The sequence below is a fragment of the Lithobates pipiens genome, unplaced genomic scaffold (assembly GCF_037356315.1).
Source record: "Lithobates pipiens isolate NorthernLeopardFrog02 unplaced genomic scaffold, aLitPip1_a1.2 Scaffold_8, whole genome shotgun sequence".
NCBI classification, from domain to species: domain Eukaryota; kingdom Metazoa; phylum Chordata; class Amphibia; order Anura; family Ranidae; genus Lithobates; species Lithobates pipiens.
Window position 1 is genome coordinate 91801426 of NW_027507903.1, and position 20671 is coordinate 91822096.

Here is a 20671-nt window from a genome sequence, read left to right on the forward strand (position 1 = left end):
AGTCAACACTTTAAAAGCCCCTACAGGTCATCAGTTTAGAGTTACCTAGGAGATCTGGTGATAAAAATGTTTCTCTCGCTGTAGCATGCACCTCGACATGTAACACGTATAGCGCAATCAACATTTTTGTGTGTAGGCGCCCCCGGCATGTGCATTTATGCTTGTACGTATGTGTATAATTGGTGGGTCTCAAATATTTGGGAGCTGGGGGATATTATGTGCTTGGATGTAACTTTAACTTTTTACAATTGTTTTACTTAACTTTTTTTTTTCTCATCGCATAGGGGACAAAAATACAATGACAGGTTCTATTTAACGAGACACCAGTCTCAGTGTGTAAAAATGTCCACAGTAAGTCTGAAGCCCACTTTTGACAGTTGTCAAAAGTTTTCCCTCTGTGTTTTCCCTCTGTGAGATTCCCCTTTACCTCCTGTTCTAAAAACGTCAGTTCTAGTGAATAAGTAGCACTTTATTTGTATTTAAAATGTAATACTTTATACACTTTTTTTCAATCATAAATCCAATTGTATGAGCCTCCTTACCTCATTATCATTGATTTTCTGGATGTTGAAGTGGTTCAGTCTAAAAAGGGCATAATACTTCCACAGAGTAAAGTTAACTACAGGGTTTCCCTGAGGATCCACAGTCAACTGATCAAGTCGACGCAGCTGAGCTAATGCATTGAATTGATTCAAGGTGGTTAGATTTGTTTCTTTAAATTTAAGGTGCTGAAAATGAAGATTCAAATTACTAATTAATACAACCATAGCTACAGTTATTCAATAATAAACAAAGACATTACTTCTAATCTGGTATGATCATACTATAAATGATTTTAGCCCACTTTAATATAGAAAAAATACAATAAAGGGAAATAGAAGATCCACCTGCACATTAAAAAACACAAAATGTCCTATGTTTACCAACAAGGGTTCTTTAGGGATCAGGAAGATGGCTCCATCAGTTTTTAAACTGCAGAATGTATATCATCAGCCAGCACCCTTCTCCTTTACATCCTAACATACAATGCAGAATTACTGGTCCTGCATTGTATGTTAAGACCTCAGCGTGACCGATGGACAGAAGACGAAAGGGAAGAGACTTCAGGGAGCCGGAGAGGTGAAAGCCTATGAGAGTGAGGAATATGCTATGTAAAACTGCATTTAAAAAAGGTACCCTATACAAAAACAAGCATTTAACCCTTGCACTGTGGCCCTTTGCAAGATTTGTTTTTCATTTTTCCCCAGAGTTCAGCTTTACTCTGACTTTATAATAAAGTCACCAGTGAAAGCACCATTTGACACTTTGAGGCCAAGCAGGGTCCCCGTCAAACAGTGACATTGCCTAACAAAGGGACCCCTGCATGGCTCTAATGTTGAATGTTGAAAATGACTTGTCCAAAATGTAAACATTACTTGGTTTACAATAGAACCAGATTAAGCAAAAGATGGGCTGGTAATATTCAATATACTACCGGTATACACAATAGAGTGCATTAAGCAAATATCACATCTAAAAGAAACCATGCACAGTCCCAACATACAGTAGCTAAAAATACAATACGGTGTTCAGAAAAATCTTATATTTAAAGTGTAAATTCACCTTTACAGCAAATCTGTAGGGTGACCTTACACTGGGACCCCCTCACCCCATCCCGCAGGGAAATAGATTGCAAACAGAAGCAATGTGCCATCTTGTCTTGTTTGGTGACTCTTGTTAAAAGTGTCATCTCTGTAAACATTCTGTAGCCTTCTGTGGATGTTAGGACAGCCTGCACCCTCCTTCATCAGGAATTCATTGAGATCACATTGCTTCTGCTTGGAATCCTTTACCTGCATTGAAAAAAAAGAGGTTTTACTATAAAGAGAAATTTACTCTACCAACATGTGAAATTTGAATGACTTGTGTAAGTTAATAGAAAGGTTATGCCCACTGTTGCATTGCTTTTGGTACAGCCCTTTTATTATAAATGGTAATAACTTCCTCTAAAGAAAAAAGTAAACAATCCGGACACAACTGTCAGATTTCTGTTAGGTTTGCTCTTACCATAATATTTGGAAGTTTGAGTCTTATTTTTGGTAGAACTTGTACTATATCCTCAAAATCTATGAAAGTGAAGGAGATTGTGTTGAGAGAGCCTGACGTTTGAACACTCCATGTCCTGTCCAAAGATTCAAGAGCTCCCAATCCATACAGACATAAGGTATCTCCTTCCAATTCCACAAGATGGGAATCCACCACAGAAAGGGCTTGCACAGCACTGCTCAGCACAGTGTCAAGTGATCTGGAGTAAAAGATTACAACCAAACATTTTAAGCAACAGGTGATAGGTCTCTGATCATGATCTTACAAACATGAACTGTATTTTGGGGAATCTTGAAGAAATTATAATTTATTCATTAACAAAATGTACAATTGGCTCAATCATAAAAATACAAGCACCCTTAGCCCTTGTACACACGGTCGGAGAATCAGTCGAAATGTGTCCTATCGGACCGTGTCGTCGGATAATCCGACTGTGTGTGGTATGCATCGGACTGATTCCGTCGGACCCAATTTTCCAACATGTTGGAAATATTTCCTGACCAACTGGGCCGAACGGACATACTCCGATCATGTGTAGAGAATTTTGATCGGACCAAGTGCCACGCATGCTCAGATCAAATTCCTACATCAAAGCTATTGGCTACTAGCCTGAATGTAGTCCCATCGTAACGAAATTACGTCATCACGTTCTGAAAGATCGGATTTTTTGCCAACTTTGTCCGACCGTGTGTATGCAACAGTTTCGGACAAGATCCGACGGACAAAATCCGACGGATTTGGTTGTGGAAATCTCCGACCGTGTGTACAGGGGCTTATAGGTAGGCACCACATCCCCAAATTATATGATTTTAAGTGAGTAAATTATTAATACCTTAATATTAGAGGATGTTTATCCCTATTGTTGCAAATATTTGCAACAATATTACCATTAATTTTTATTTTATTGGTAAACAATATTTACTTAATTTTTTAGTTGGATCTTTTGCCCTCTACGGTCTTTGGTGTTTATAGATCTGTGGGGTTACCAGTGGTTGTTTACTATCTGGCAGTGGCTTGGAGTGGTTTACCTGGCCTGGGTAAGCAGTGTTCACCTTCTAAGTGGTACTTTTCTTCCAACGTGTCTTTTTATATATTATACTTGGCTGTCAACTAATTTTGTGTATTTTTAAAACTTTGAGTTTTTATCGATTAACTAATACGCACATCCCCTAAGGAAGCATATCTGCGAAACATGTTGGGATAATGTGCAATAATCCATCTTCATTCAATCAATTATTTTGATCAGTCAAACAACAACTGTATAATTTATTTTAATCATGTTTTGAATAAACATATAGTCCAATTTTCACCATTTTGGTTTGAGACTGCTTAAAGGGCTCGCATTAGCGGCTATCCCAGCACTCCCATACCAACCATTTCTCTAATATTATGTTTTGAATAAAAATTTGGATAATTTTAAACTGTATATTGTCCAATTTTCTTGATAGTCAGCACCGTTAAAATCCCTATTTACCTTCCAATTTATTTTAATTTATATATTGTTATCTATGTATTTATGCAGAGGTTGCAGCCCATAACTGTTTTTTGCTTTGTGTCAAAGGCTGGTGAGATCTTTTCTGGTGGCAGTAGTGCGTTAAATGAAAAGAGATCTTTGCAACCAGAAAACAAAGCAATAAACATTTTTTTTTACTACACTGGAAGGAGTCCTTCATTCTTTTATTTTTGCTGTGTCCCAATTGGAGATCTTCTCTCACTTGCTGTCAAGGTGACAACATTGCCACCAGTAAGTGAGAGGAATATTTCCATCAGAACCATATGCAACAATAAAAACCTGACAGAGAATCTAACGCCAATTTATCCAATACTGAAAAAAGTCTTCATTGGAATTCCACTTTCAACCTGTACAATTCATTAACATGTTAAAGTCATAGATCCCCTTCTGTTTTGCAGAACCCAGCAAAGACTATGTGCGATTCTAAATAAGACAGCAGACACTTGTAACAGGATTCCTTACTGCCACACTCCATGATGATTGTACACCAGATGTCTGTGTTATGGCCAAGACAACACAAGCACTACCTGAGATTTTAGTATTACTAGATATATCTAGTCTTAATTTGGGTTATAATAAGAATCCAACATGTGTAATCAATATGAAATGGAAAGGTAAAAACAGAAACAAAATTGGAAAGAGATAGGATAGGCCATTATGCTGTAGGATTCACTTGAACATTTTTTTGTAGGAGAATACGAAAACAGATGTAGACCTTACACCTGGGTAGGTTCAAAAGGGCCATACAACAGCAGAACCTAAAAAATCCGGGCTCTGGAATGGGATAGCATTGGGATGATTAAAGTTGTTGAAAAAGCTGTGCAGCAGAATAGTGATGTGCAGGTCAAATATCTTTATTGTGCAAAACATTGCAGCCAAGATCCTAAAAGGATGGCACACTGGAACGTAAGCTACCATCAGAAACTCATGGTATACACAGTGATGCAAATTTCCATTTTCCCAGACACTACTAACAAAGGCTCTATTTTACTACAACAATGCTCCAACTGCCTAAAATATGCATTTGAAAGATTGGGTAGTAACCTAATTGCAGGTCTGTAGCACTAAGCTGCTTATGCCTTTAGAGGTAATTCATCTCATCCCACCTCCACATTGGCACTTATCGGGGGGGGGGGGGGGTACCTGTTTTTGACAGGTCCCCTTCCCCACTTCTGGAGACGGCGGCACGCAAAGCTTGGACCCCTCCTCCTTCTTGCGCCACTGGGCCAATTAGAAAGCGCAGCAAGCTTCGCGCATGCACAGTAGGGGACCAGCTGTCCCTTACCAGCAATGGCAGTGGCTGCCCCGATAGCCGATTTGCAGATCAGCTGCAGTGCCGATATTGTGGACTTCCTGAACAGGTAAATGTCCATATATTATAAGTCAGCAGCTGCAGTATTTGTAGCTGCTGACTTTCAATTTTTAGTGGGGTGGGAGGACCTCCGCTTTAAGCCTGGCACACACTATCAGGTTTTCAAACAAATACTCTTTCTTCATAAATGTAGGCCAAAATGTATTCTGGTACATTTCTTTGTTAAAAATAACCCAAATCAGTGTATGATATTTAGTTTGTGTTAAAGTTAGAGACTACAAATTATGGTGTATACGGTATATTTGAAGATTTAGCAATCCTGATGTACTGACTGCCTATCATTTATTGGGGTCCTAAAGTGCAAGGACAGTAAAAATACCCCCACCAAATGACCCCTTTTTGGAAAATAGAAAGTCAGAGGTAGTAGTAAGAGACATGGTGAGTTTTCTGAAGTTGTAATTTTTTGTCACGATTTGTCACGATCTGTCATGAATACAAGCCATTCATGACTGCTTGTGGGGGGCATATATATATATATATATATATATATATATATATATATATATATATATATATATATATATATATACACTAAAGATCAGTTAATTGTCTGCTTTGCTGCAGACAAGCCCTTGCCATCAATAGCAGCAATGCTCGGGACAGTAGCAAGAGGGGATATCTGTAGAATCTGCTCTACTGCCCTCTGCTATCTTGGTTGGCAACTGTAAGGGGTCTATAGTCAAAGCCTGTACTGACAGAAATGCATAGGATTCACATTCTAAATGTGTAGAACCCTATAGGCATTTTTCTTAAAATGCTAGTTGGATTGCTGTCTCTGGCTTCAATGTTTTCTCTAACATGGACATAGAACATGTATGCAGAGTAAAATCAAAGTTCCTAATCTTTATACTTGTCCTGGGACAGTTACACATAAAGTACCAATGCCACTGTATTAACAAGACAGTTAAGCAGCTAGCATTTTTAGAATTAGAAGTTAGCATTGGCTTTAGCTCAGTTACCCAAAGGCCTTACATATCCATTTTATGGTAACTGCATTTTGATAGGATCAGATGACGTCAGTAAACTGGCATCAAAGATCACCATGGGAAGTCTTACTAGGCCCCTTTTACACTGGGCTGTCTGTATTTAGCATCCGCTTGCTCAGCGGGGATCGCTTCGTTGATCCCCGCTGAGCCGGCAGGTGACAAGTAGGGATGGACCTGTCAGAGATTCTGATCTCCCCTATAGGGGGATCGGTTGATTACGGACTGACTGTCCATTTTCTTCCGATCTGATCCACCAGACAGATGGAAAATAGGGTTTCCATCTGTCTGGATTTTGAGGAGCGGATCAGATCAGGGGGGATCGTATGTCAGCGGAGCTGTATGGAGCAATCGTTCAGATCCGCCTAAAAAACTGACAGGTGGATCTAAACGGTCTGCACATGTGAAAGGGGCCTTAATTTTGAGTCGGCCCTGTTGCTTTTGGCTAATCCAGTTTTTGTTCTCTATTTATTTAAATATGAGCAACTAGGGTGGAAAATACTGACTGCGCTCCTGTACTGGGTGATCATTATGCAACTGCAGGGTTGTCTGTGTTTTCAGAAGTAAATAAAGGACAAGGTGACAGTACAGTGCCTGAGACATGGAAGTAGTAAGGTGGGTCTGAATTACTCAGTGTGCACTGCAATTAACATGCCTGGGGATAGTGATATATATGGGTAAGAGGGGCATCCTTGTGTGGACATGCCAAAGAATTGAAACAGTATACTCAAAAAAATAATTATGACTTTTAATTAAAGACTCAGCTATAATAAATACATATCTGTAAATTCCCTGAAATACTTTATACTGGTTCCTCTACTTATACATCTTTGTCCACATTTGGTCAACTGTCCAATTTTCAGAACTCAATACCTTTAAATGCTTTATTCAAAATACACATCTTTTCCACTTCACTTATCTTATAACAATGAAACTGTAAAGTATTATTTTGCTGTATTAAAGCCATTATTAATTTTTCAGTTCTCACAGTATTTGAATTTTAAGCTCCAATGGACAGGAAAAGATTATTTGTATTTTAAGCTCCACTGGACAGGAAAGCTGTTAATGAAAACGTATTGCAAGCCTTGAGTGTAACTGTTGTAACAATAAACATTATGATGTCAGGTAAAAATGTTCCTGTGATAGTAAAGCAGAAAATAACAATGGAAAAATAAAACTGAAACTCGTACTTGCCAGTTATTCTCTGAACAAACTGGCAACACATTTAAAAAAAAAAAAAGAGAAAAAAGCCTATTTAAAATAAAACTGAAATTCTTCAGAAGAACTTAAATATGGTTATACCAATGTCACTTTAGTTTTTTGCCCCAGATCTTCAGCTTTCAAGTCATTTTGTTGTACAGGGCTTACTTGTAGCCCTTTAAGCTAATGTGAAATGCGTATTGACTTAATTTACCTCCTGTTGGCCCATACAGTCTACTTAAAAAATACTATTTGGCAAAAACATACAGACGTTTCCTAAACCAGGCTTACTCTGTAAGATTTAACAAGAGGTGCATATAGTAGAGTACACATTTCAGTTTTTTCCCAATCCCCATCGTGGGCTAGTCATTTGCTTTTCTTCTAAAATTGAGATGCCAAAAATGTGGAGATGCATCTAAAGTATATTATAAAGTAGACATATCATTAAAGATTACACATAAACTGAGAAGGATACGTGTTAGGATGACTAAATCAAATCACCATAGTAAGGGGAAAAATGCCTCGTTATCCATAAAAAAAAACATTGCTTCAAAGTACCCTTGTACAACCAGAAGGATTGGCAAAGATTATATTCCGTCTGGCTACCAAGAGCATCATAGATTTTTCAAGTCATGAAAACTGCAGTCAGTGCTTTCCAAAGAGACAGACCTTGTCTAGTTGACTCAAAGGGAGATAAAAGGCACAACTAGGAAGCATAATCTAAATATGTATCAGGAAAGGCTATCCACTACAAAGACTAAAGTTCCAACTTGTTGGGTTTGTGTAATAGGTGTGATTCAGTCATTTGTCTCTGCACTGCCTATTTTCTGTATGACAGGCTGAGATGTTACTGTGTGTAATAATATGTAGTGCAGGGATTGACAAATTTGCTTGGAATCTAGGAGCCAGCTAAAAAAGTTAGGAGCCAGGTCCGTGACGGCGATCTGGACCTGTCCCTGGCCTGACATGGAGACGAGTGAGGGGAAGCTAGCCCCCAGCCCCCCACCTGTCTCCAAGTCATTGCCCATAGCTCTTAGAGGGACATTTTATTTATTTTATTTTTTTCAAATGACAAATTTTTTTAAAATTGCATTTTAGTGTAAATATGAGATCTGAGGTCTCTCTGACCCCCCAGATCTCATATAGAAGAGGACCTGTCATGCTTTTTTCTAGTATAAGGGATTTTTACATTCCTTGTAATAGGAATAAAAGTGACACACGTTTTTTTTAAAAGAACAGTGAAAAAAATAAAAATAAAAGTTAAAGAAAAAAAAATGTTTTAAACGTGCCCTGTCCCACCAAGCTTGCGTGCAGAAGTGAACGCATATGAAAGTGGTGTTCAAACTACACATGTGAGGTATCGCTGCAATCGGTAGAGTGAGAGCAATAATTCTAGCCCTAGACCTCTGTAACTTAAAATGTGCAACCTGTAAAAAAATGTAAACGTCGCCTATGGAGATTTTAAAGGGTAAAAGTTTGTCGCCATTCCATGAGCGGGCGCAATTTTGAAGCGTGACATGTTGGGTATCGATTTACTCAGCGTAACATTATCATTCACAATATAAAAAAAATTGGGCTAACTTTACTGTTGTCTTATTTTTTTTTATTAAATAAATTATTTTTCCCCAAAAAAGTGCGCTTGTAAGTCCGCTGTGCAAATACGGTGTGACAGAAAGTATTGCAATGACCCCCATTTTATTCTCTAGGGTGTTAGAATAATAAAAAAAAATATATATATATATATATATATATATATATATATATATATATATATATATATATATATATATATAATGTTTAGGGGTTCTAAGTAAAGGGAAGGAGATAGGCTGGCAGGCAGGGGAAGCTCCATTAGCATTGCTGGTTGTCATTCCAACGGCCACCACAAGAGGGTGCCAGATTCCAGAAGGAACCATAGGATCGCAGAAGGCCTCAAAGCCGGGGGGCTCAATTACCGGCCACCGGCGGCGCGGCCCGATGCGATTACGCCCGGGGGGGTCCACGGAGACAGGATACCCCCAGCTGTGCTGCCCCAGGCGCCAGGTCGCTAATTCTAGTCGCAAATGCGACCTGGCGCCCGGGTTTTGTCGAGCCCTGATGTAGTGTCAGATCATCATGGTCATCTTCATACTACAAGTTCAAAAATGAATGCAAACATCTCACTGGTTGATGTTTGATAAATATGTCAAAGAGAATTGTGAATCAACCTGAAGAGTATAACATTTGTTTCACAAAGCATTTAGTCTTCACAAACTGCTACAATGTCAACTAAACTTGTATAGGTTTTGTCACAGGCCACAATGATTCTGCCTGGTTAGAAAAGTGGTGATCTGCCATTGAGTCTCGTCATGGCAGGGTTGGAATTATACCATGATAGCTGGTGTGCTAAAACTGTTCTTACTAGAGCCTCCTCATAAAATGGGGTAAGGTCAAATTGGTTCTCAGGTTTTATATGTGGTCTCTATGTTAAAGAAATGTCCCTTGTTGAGACTGTTTATAAAAGAAAAATCTTAAATAAAAAAAAAAAATGTAATTTTGCATACTGTCCAAAAAAATAAAACACACATTTTGACTGGTGTTCCACTTTAAAATTTCTAAAAAATCTATATAAATCGTATGAACATATATCCCACGTAGGGCAGATAAGAAGAACAATGCAGCATACTGACATCATTAATACATATGGGAATTCTAAAGGCGGTGTTTTCATACGCAGAGCTGATAAAGTTGCTCATTAAATAAGAACTCAAAACATACGCTGTGAAAATGACTGATATGTTTTAGAAAACATATACCTTCTATAATTAATTCAATGCTTAGCATCTAGTTCAAATATATTAAAAGACAAGGTGTTCTAGTATTCTGATAACAAATTATGTTCTTGTTTTTTTTTTTTTTTCTTTAAATGTGTGAACCTTTGACATATTTGCAAGTCAGAAATGATTTTACAATACATCTAACCAAGTAACTCTAAGCTAAGCCGTTATCCTGATAATCAATCCTGCACTATGATATAGCAGCCACTTAAAAGACTGAATAAACAGAGCCAGCATTCCGAACTCACAAACATTAAAGTAGTTCTAAAGGCAGAAGGTGTTTTACCTTAATGCATTCTATGCAGCAAGGTAAAAAAAAACACCCGCGTGCTGTCCCCCCCAAGCCTCCGCTTATACTTACCCGAGCCCCACATCGAATCACAGATGTGCATGAGAGAAGCAGCTCTCCTGGATCTCCCTCTCCTCATTGGCTTACACAGCAGTGGGAGCCATTGGCCATTGGCTCACTGGCTCACTGAGCCAATTAGGAGAAAGTGGGGGTGGGGCTGAGCCTGCTGCTCGAATGCAAAGCCATTCCACAGAGCAGGTAAGTATAACTAGTTTTTTTTTATTACATTTAGAATCACTTTAAATAAAATCCAAAAATGGCAGTTTAACACCAAACAATTGAAATTATTGAAAAATAATATGAAGAAAAACAAAGCAGGTGTTCTAAGGGTGGCCTGCTGGTATTTACTTTAAGTGATTGTCCAATTACACACACAAAAAAACTTGTATACAAAAATACATAACTTTTATTTACTTATTACTGTTTTTATATATAAGGTTTTTTTGTGTGTGTAATTGGGCAATCACTTATGCCGCATACACACGGACTTCTCGATGGACTGAATTCCGAAGGACTTTTGATGGAGTTCCGCTGAAACGGATTTGCCTATACATGATCACACCAAAGTCTGATCGTTTAGAACGCGATGACGTACGACGGGACTAGAAAAATAAATTCAATAGCCAGTAGCCAATAGCTGCCCTTGAGTTGTTTTTGGTCCGTTGGAACAGAATACAGACAAGCGGTTTTCTCCATAGGAACTGGTTCCGGCGGAAAGATTTGAAACATGTTCTATTTCTAGGTCCGTCAGAATTTTAGAAAGAAAAAGTCAGATGAAGCCCACACACGATCGGAATGTTTGACTGATAGAATTATTCTGTCTGACCTTTTCTGCCGGAAAGTCCAGTCGTGTGTACAGGGCATTAAAAATACCAGCAGGCCACCCTTAAAACACCAGCTTTGTTTTTCTTCATATTACTTTCGCCATTTACTTGGGTTGGTGACCTCCTGGTATATTATCTTCATGACTCCCAGTGTGTGCTAAGGCTCCCCCACAATTTACTTAATCTATCCAGTTGAAATTATTGTCACACAAACTTATTTTTTTGATCATGTCTTTTTAAAGAGAACATTCTTCAAACCTTTTTTGTTTTCACATAAACTCTAGGCAAGCTGCTAAATACCCGGCTGAATTACCAATAGGTTTGCTGCTCTGCCTGCCAATAGATCTGCAATTGTGTTCAGCTATATTTGTGATTTACATATCGATTCAGCACTGCACTACCAGGAAGATCACTGTCATACTTTCTAGTTCAATGTTACAGTTTCCCGAGTTGCCCCCTTGCTCTTTCTGTTCACTCAATGGGAAAGGTGTGAATTGATGTAGAGATTTGAAACATCGATTATAAAGGCTTTGGCAGGTAAGACAGTTCACATATGATGACATGTGATTTGAGTGTGTATTAAACTGCTGGCCTTAAAATCTGCTTTAAATAATACTCATACAAAGTGGTAAATAAAAAAAAACGTTGGGGTCTAATTATCAAAGTTTTGACCCAAGATGCACCCAACTTCACAAATTTTGCTAACTAAATCTTGCACAAATAATGGCAAAAGTTAGGCGAATCCTGTGTGAAAACACTGAAAAATAGACTCTACGTTAGTACTATTCTATGTGTGACAAGTACATTATATAGCTTGACTTGGAATGTGTAAAGGATACACATGTTACAGCATATGCTGCACAGCCAAAAGCAAACTCTGCAATACAAAATCTAACTTATAAAAAAAAAATACTTGCGTGTTATGATAATACATAAAGCTTGTAAAATATTTTTTAATCCTGTTCTGTATATCAGAGTCCTTACAGACTTATAACATGACAGCTATCAAACAGTGGCATGATGGCTGACAGTGTTCCTTTAATTGCCATAATTAAATATTGGGGGCTTACATTATCTGATTATAGCACCTTGAACAGTGTTTCTTTTGTGACACAGATCTTGCTCTTGGGAGCCATGCAATCACACTGACAGTATAATTAAGTGTAGTAATGTATTGCATAAATCACACTTTGTTCAGGAGGAATGTGTGCTATTTTAGAACAGGATTTGGACGTTGAGCCTTAGAGGTGCACATGGAAAGCTGACGTATGAGGTAATCCTGCAAACTTAATGTATATGAACGAATCTCAAAATACGTGGCAGACTCCAAGGCTCCAGGCAGGTATTACTGTGGGATATAAACACCTCTCAGGTTTCTCTCATAATTTCCTTGTGTATGCAAATGAATGACCAGGAATAACAATTAGGAAAAAGGTACAAACAAAGGGTTTCTGTTTGGGAATCGCACAATTTGGGGGGAAAATTATGTTCTTGTTTGTAACAATCAATCTAAAAAAAAAAAGTTTTCTATAGGTCTTTAATGGCAGAGCTGTTTAGAGGCAAAAATGTCTTCTTATTACATATTGAAAGTATACAAGAAAAAGTTTGTAACAAAGTAAACAAGTCAAGCAACCAAGTAGTAAACTGGGACAGAACAGTGTCTAGAGAAAGGGTGCAATAAAATGGAGGTAGAAGCATCAGACTATATCACAACCAAGGATTGTCAGCATAAAGGGCCTGAACCCATAAGACAGCACTAATGAGGTTGGTGGGAAAAATAAAGGGTCAGGTGGGGATATAGGGGTCCACCGTATGTTCTGTTAGATTACCCAACAAAATATTCCAGGACACTACTTGACACAATGAAATGTTAGAGAATGATGTGAAAGGAAGACAAGAAAAAGAGAGCGAGAGAAAGAGACCACAATGTGGGCGCAGGAAACAAGAGAAAGAAAGCTCGAGAAAGAGAAGAGTAGGCGTGAGTACTGAAGGGCCCATATAAAACAACAGAGAAGCGGAAGAACGGTTTAGATCTACTTACATAAACAGAAATTGTCTCAGTTAAAGTGACACTTCTCTGAAAAGTTTTCCCAAAATCTACCCTCTTAATACGTCTCTGGCAGGTTCTAACGTCGCTCCGTTTAGGAATCTTCAGCACTGAAGACACTTTATGGGTGTGTCAGATGCCTGGCTACCTCTGGTCCCCCCCTCCACCATTGTCCGCTGTGCTTCTATTGAATGCTAGGAGACAATGAGAGCTGTGCCTGTGATCTTCTCTTAAAGCGTTTGTTACCCCAACACTTCATATGCCTGATATGTGCCTGTTGCACCATATACTTGTATGAGAAAGTATCCTGTCCTCTCTGTATTGCTTCCTTGATGTGAAATCCCTGGTGTTTCTATGAGGTTCCCTTGCTTTCCTAATAAAAAACTGACCACACTAAGCAGGAGAGCACATTCTGCTCAGATCTCTAGCTATGCTGGGATCTCGGTGTACTCTCCTCCAATGATCAGACTTGTCCTGACACGCCCCTGCTGCACAACCATTCTCTGGGAGCTCAGTGTGCTGCTACTTCTCCTCTCCCCGCTCCTATGCATCTGAGAACAGAGGGATCACTTATAAAAAAGGGAAAAAGGTATTTATAATGTTTTTTTTATATCTATACAAAAATGTTTTGCATTTCATTTCTATTTTAAACTGAATAGGTTGTTTACAAGGCAATTATTTACAATCACTATAAGGAAAGCCATTGGTATTTTTGGAGGTAGAGCTTTTTCTTTTGTTTTGCCAAGATGTATGAAGAGTAGTCAGAAACCCCTCTAAATTGGAAAAAAAAATTCCACAGGTTTGTGTCTGAGACAAAGATATACTGCCATTTAAAAAAAGTGTGCCATAGAAGCTGTGACTGAGTTCCACAATTGTAGGGGCTAAAACCATTGAAAATAGGTCACATTTAAGCAGCCAAGAAGCTAAACGGAACCAGAAAAAAACATTTCAAAAACATAAGGCATTTTCTTATGAACCCATTACTAATGAAACTGAAGTAAGATAAAAATCAGCGGATTAGGGTACAGCATGATTACCCACAGCTATGATTGTGCAGGAAAACTAGACATATTTACTATACATATTGCAGAAAAATATTTTCCCTCCAATACATTATAAAAATATATGGGAAGCCTCGAGGAAGGTTCACGCCCAGGTAGTTGATGATTCAGAAAAATTTATTACACAGTGTAATATAATTGCAGGCTTCGGCTATACTACGCCATCTATGATATACACATCCTCGATAATGGAAAGATATTCTTCACCTGTGACATGTTCATCCTGAGAATTCATCAGATTGTCACTGTTCTAATGAGGAGTTAAAATAATGTTTCAATATTAATTTTTCAAAATGACAAACCATAGTCACTAGTTTTTCTCAAAGAAAAGGGTGTTTTCCAAATGATGTGGCAACTTGTGGTTTAGAAGATTAGTAAAATGTGGTCTGGCTGTAACTGACCATAAATTTAACATGACAAATTTTCCAGTAAAGTATTTTATGCTGTAATGCTATAGAAGGGGCTGGATAGATTTTCTCTTCAATACTCAGGTTTCTGTTTTTCAATGTTTATATAATTTGGAATAGCTTATATGCAGTACCAACAAAAATACATGGCCTGAATTTCAGATACACAAATAACTTCCACAAATATCTACATGGAGTTTACAAATATAATGCATATGTACAGTTGTGTGAAAAAGTATATTTGCCCGTTCCTGATTTTTGATTTTTTTTCATATTTCTCACACTTAAATGATATATATATATATATATATATATATATATATATATACACATACACACACACATATATATATATACACACACATACATATTATTTGGCAGTGTTTTTTGGGGGGGAAGAATACACAGCAACTAAAACTGTATCTTATTGCACACGAACACAATTTACCTAATTTTTTGGGTAAAATGTAAAAGATGATATTACACCAAGTACATAGAAACCAGATTTGTCCTGTTTTAAAATTGCATATGGCTGTGGAATAGTGCCAAACTATGGTACTTAAAAATCTCAATAGGGGACGCTTTAAAAATGTTTGCAGGTTACCAGTTTAGAGTCTCAGAGGAGATCTGCTGCTAGAATTATTGCTCTCACTCTGATGTTCGTGATCATACTTCAAATGTGTGGTGCAATCACTGATTACATAGGCGTGGGGGGGGGGGGTTAATTTGTATTATTTATTTTATCCTAAACTATTTTTTTTTACAGTTACTTCATTTTTTTTTTGTACTAACTTTATTGCTATCACAAAGGATGAACAGCATCCCTTGTGACAGCATGGGCCGTGACAGGTCCTTTATAGGGAGAGATCTGGGGTCTATTAGACCCCAAATCCCTCCTCTGGCCTCCAATGCAGCCGATCAAACACAGATCTGTCTGATCGGCTGCTTTCCTGGCCACTGACATTCCGCCCACCCTCAGAAGTGATCGAGCGGCTGCTTAGCACATTTGGAAAGAACCATGCTCATGGCAAACATAAAAAACAGTAACATACTGCAGAAAACTGCTCAGATTGGACCTTTGTATTTCAAGGGCTTGAACTAGAGTTTCTTATTTGGATTAAAGTGGAAAATTGAATAAATAATTTTCTGTTTTCTACAGTAATATTTTCTGTATTCTGCACTTTACCACTGCGCCTTACACGTGCTTGCTCTTTTTTTCCACCACTATATCTTTTTTTTTTTTATTATTTCTAATGCAAACACAAAAAGTAGATCTAGAAACACAAATGATTGCAAAATGTAATACATACTGTATGTTTTATTGTCAAATTTAATGTTATATTACTATTGAAAAAGAGGTTAGTATCAAGTATTAAAACATGTTAAGTGATCCAGGCCTTTTAAGCGCATTCTGATCTAGTATAAATTCTAATCTAACCCCAGATTCTATTTCAAGAATTCTGAAACTGCTTTACTGAGAACAGGCACACCTGCTTATCTTACCACGCAAAGCAACCACTTTGTCAGGTATTGATTAAAATGTTCAAGATATCGGTGTGATTTACTAAGTTCTAACAACAATTTCAAATGTGCTTTAAGGCAAGAAATAAAAGCATTTTATTGCATGTGTTTCAGTGTTAATAATTTATGATGCATGGCTCTAAAAGGCCATGTAAATACCTTGACTAGCCAGAAGGACAAAGTATGTTTGCCTCTAAAATCAAAAGTTTTAGAACTCAATAATTCAGCCTCTAATGACAAAACTGATCAAGATATTATAACACAGATGTCATTTGTATTAAACTGTCTTATATTACCCCATACATAATACATCCCTGTAAAGGGTAAAAGAGTCATAATGGTAAATGGACTGATGCATCTATTCAACACAAATACCGGGTGTCCACATCATTGATTTCTGTGACCCTTCAACCATTACTCCAGCACCAGAAGATTCCAAAATGTAATGATCTTCTACTGGGGTCTAAATAAACCTAAGAGAAAATTATGGTTTCTCCAACAAAACTAGTGAAATGTTAGGTCTATTACACTGACGTAAATTAAATGCTTAAATAGTCTGTTACTTGTACCTAAAATTAGAGTGTGTAAAAGGCTGTACCAGGCTCTTGATACTGAAGGGTTGCAGAAAATCGCCATGATATGCTACAGCAGTAGCACATTGTGCTAAATGGTTTTGCATGGCCGTGTACATACAAGTGATGAATAACACCCATTAAGCTCACTTATAAAATGTCAGTGCATGTTCCAGTCATGGCGGTTGCCCAGGGGCTCTTAATGAATACCAGTAAAAAGACATTCAGTTCTCAGGTGTACATATATCAAGTGCCTTGTTGAGTTTCTGGAAAATTCAAAGTCCTTAAGGCCCACATGCTTCCTATATGGTTAGGATATCTGTGGCTACAAAGTCGCCATCCTTTTCTGGACAATTCAATGGGAATCTACTGTGTTTTATAACATAGATCACTTTATGCATTATGATTAGAACTAGATTTTTTTTATTCAGGTAGATATTAAATGTTACTATATAACATTACATGCAACAAGTGGATAGTACGCTCTTTACAAATGATCACCATAAATTGCATGGTGATCGATGGGGATAAGCTTGGCACGTTCAGAGCCTGGTCTGAACTCACCTGTCACCTGTACTGGACTCGGGCATTCCCCATCCACATGTATACATGGGGAATGTGTATAATTTTGGCTGCAGGGTGGGGAATGCCTTGGCCACTTATGATTGGCCTGGTACAGTGACAGCTTCCTGGGGGGCTTGCTCAGGTGAGGTAGAGATTCAAAAACACCCAAGCTCACCTTAATGATCACATTATACAGACTACAGGATGGGCAACTAGTCCCATACCAGAACAGGACCAACTGAGTTACTTATACACAAGATGCAGTGAGTGCTCTGCATGCTTGGCAATTAAGTCATGGGTGTATGTGCAATTGATTTAACAATATTGTTGAAGATAGGATTTAGGGCGTCCACATTGCCGGAACTCACTGTATTGACAATCGTTTTTTTTTAAACAATACCAGCATGTGACAGTGAGGTGCTATGATGATCTCACTGCTATATTTGCATTTATGTATGGGGCTTGTGGGACAATATGCCCATTGAAATGCCAGCTGTTAGTGGCAGAGACTCTATGGATCATGTTGCTTGAACCCTTGAACAGATATCACCATTCTTGCAAAAACATTTTGGGGAGACTGTTGGGATAAGAGTTAAGCCGCGTACACACGGGCGGACTGTATGGCCAACTTAGTCCGTCAGACAATCCGACGGACAGTCCGTCCTACTTTCGAATGAACGGACTTGACCACACACGGATGCACAAACAGTCCGTCGAAAGTTTGCGCGATGACGTGTACAGCACGTACGACGGGACTAGAAATAGGAAGTCCAATACACAGCAATGCAACCTTTCGCCGTGTAAATCCTTTCTGAGCATGCGCCATACTTAGTCCGTCGAACTAGCCTACTCACGAGCGGATTGTCCGCTGAAACCAAAGTACGACGGACAATATTACGGAAATTCCGAAATACTTAGTCCGCCAGACTGCACGCTGAAAAAGTCAGCTGAAGCCCACACACGAGCGGACTGTCCGCTGAAATGTGTTTCGACGGACTAAGTTGGCCAGACAGTCCGCCCGTGTGTACGCGGCTTAATATGAATTCTAAGAACTCCTAATAAGGAGAGGGGAAAGGGAAGGACTGAGCAGTGATATCTACTACAGGTGAAGCAGTGATGCAGGGCAGATAGGTAGTGCACAGTATAATATTACATTTTGCACTTGTAGGTATACTAAATTGTCTCAAATTGCAGACCACCTTAATTTCCTACATAGAAATGTACCTTGACCAACAATTACCTGTTCTTCCCAATTCAGTCTGTTATTTTACGGAAGGGTGTTCTCCTAATGCTGCTAGAACTTTGGCTTGCTACTCTGTTTCTCTAGAAAATCCATTCTTACATGGAATGCCACCTTTCCAATGGAAGATTTTAAAAAGGATGATTCCTAAAAACGCTACCTTTTTCATATTCTATGCAGTCTAGCTCATTTGGGGTTGCCCAAAAAAATTGCAAAAAGTGTGGGACATCTGATTGAAACACCCCTCAACAAATTTACTTGTCTTACTGTTGTGAATATTGTTGTTTTAATTATTTAAATAGTTCTTGTTTCTATTGCCGTGTACACACGACTGTACTTTCCAGCAGAGTAGGTCCAACGGTCTTCCCGACGGACTTTCAGCGGAGTTTCGGCGGACTTTCCGAACAAACGGACCTGGCCACACACCAACGGACTAAGTCCATTCGAAAGTCCATTAGTTTTGAACGTGATGACATAAGACGGGACTAAAAAAGGAAGTTCAATAGCCAGTAGCCAATAGCTTCCCTTGCGTCGTATTTGGTCCGCCGGATCAGCATACAGACGAACGGTTTTCCCGATAGGAATTGAATCCATCGTACAGATTTGAAAAGTGTTCTATTTCTAGGTCTGTCTGATTTTTTTAAATGAAAAACGATCAGATTAGCCCACACATGATTGGATTGATTCCATCGGACCTATCCTGCCAGAAAGTCCGGTTGTGTGCACGCGGCATATTACTTCACCCTTCTAAAGTAGTTTGAGTTTGCCAGTTGTAATACTGACATAAAAGCCTGTGTTAGCCAGCACATTGTGATGAGGGTGGATGTACTAGCTACTTGACTACAATAAATATGAAATGCAGAAATGTATATACCAAACTTTTATACGGTTTGGGTCAATTTTCATACAACAGCTTGGGTTGGAATATTCCACAGTAGCTTGTCATGCATGCCCTTTTGGCACACATGGGCGTTCAATAAGTACCGTGCTGGTTGTTCAAAAAAAGCACAAACAACACTAGAGTTCAATTAGTTTTGATAGGGTCCAAACAATAAATGAAAAGTTATGAGAAATCTAAAATAGTTGTCCTTGCAACAGGAATAGGAAGAAGAAAAGATTCACGTTTCAGGAGATAACAGTCTTCCTTTTGGACATGGGCTTTATCTATTTCCTACCAAAAAGAAAAAATGTTAACATTTTGTTTCATTTCAATGCATCAAATAAAAGGCTGACATACAAAAAAAAGTATAGTACAATGGTAAGAAATACCTTTTTTCTTCACTAAATTCATATGCCGTAGACCCATTCAGTGGGCATGCCTTATGTGAAGGGCTTACACAAGCATTGCTTTCTTGATCCGGATTTGTCCCAGGTACTACTCTGTTCTGCTGAATGTCCCACTGTCGAGCAGCATTGCAAATTGCAATTCGTTTTTTTTCCTAGAGTAAGAAATAGATGTTAACTATTTTTTTACCAAGCTATAAAGTTACAATAAATTGCCTAATCATATGAACAAAGTGTTTGATTTAAAAAAAAAAAAAAGATAGGCATTAAAGAGGGTAGTAGTGAGTACTGTAATTGAATAGAATTATTGCCACAAACTACCACAAATGACCAGTTCATGTATAAGCCCTCGTTCACATGTTGTTGCATGACAAGTCGCAGCCTATTTCTGGCAATGGCACCGTTCCAAATTGGTGCAATGCTGACTTTGCGGAAGTAGTTCCTGCACTACTTTTGCCAATTTCAGGCGCAACTTCAATAAACATCTGTGCAGGAAGCCACACAGATGTCTTTTAAGTAGCACCTAAAATCACTCTGACCTGCAACTTTTCAAGTGAAGTAGGATGATTTCAAAGCAGCTTCAATGTGAACCAGGGCCAAATCCACTAAACATTTATTAAAAAACTAAACAAAATTCTGAGTGTACATCTCTGGCGCTTCAAACACTGTACTAAGATTCTGGCTCTAGCCTACACCACAGCAATTACAAATTCTTCTTGGCTTTATTTTGGGAAATAGTGTCATCTAGTCATTAAGGTTTTCTATCCCCTTTCCCAGAAAAAGTAGGTGGATGAATTCTCTCTCACATTAATTGAACATATTAAAATCATCAC

At 38.3% G+C, this 20671-nt stretch overlaps 1 protein-coding gene across 2 annotated transcripts in view; it reads right to left on the reverse strand.

Moving 5' to 3' along the window:
- Positions 1 to 20671, reverse strand: part of LRRC49 (leucine rich repeat containing 49) — a 186106-nt gene that overhangs the window by 19077 nt on the left and 146358 nt on the right. For both annotated transcript variants that reach the window (XM_077472670.1, XM_077472671.1), the window contains 3 exons: positions 19824 to 19993; positions 2047 to 2284; positions 543 to 728 (listed from right to left, as the gene is read on the reverse strand). In XM_077472670.1, coding sequence (XP_077328796.1) covers positions 543 to 728; positions 2047 to 2284; positions 19824 to 19993 — 594 coding nt within the window. The remainder of the gene's footprint in view (positions 1 to 542; positions 729 to 2046; positions 2285 to 19823; positions 19994 to 20671) is intronic.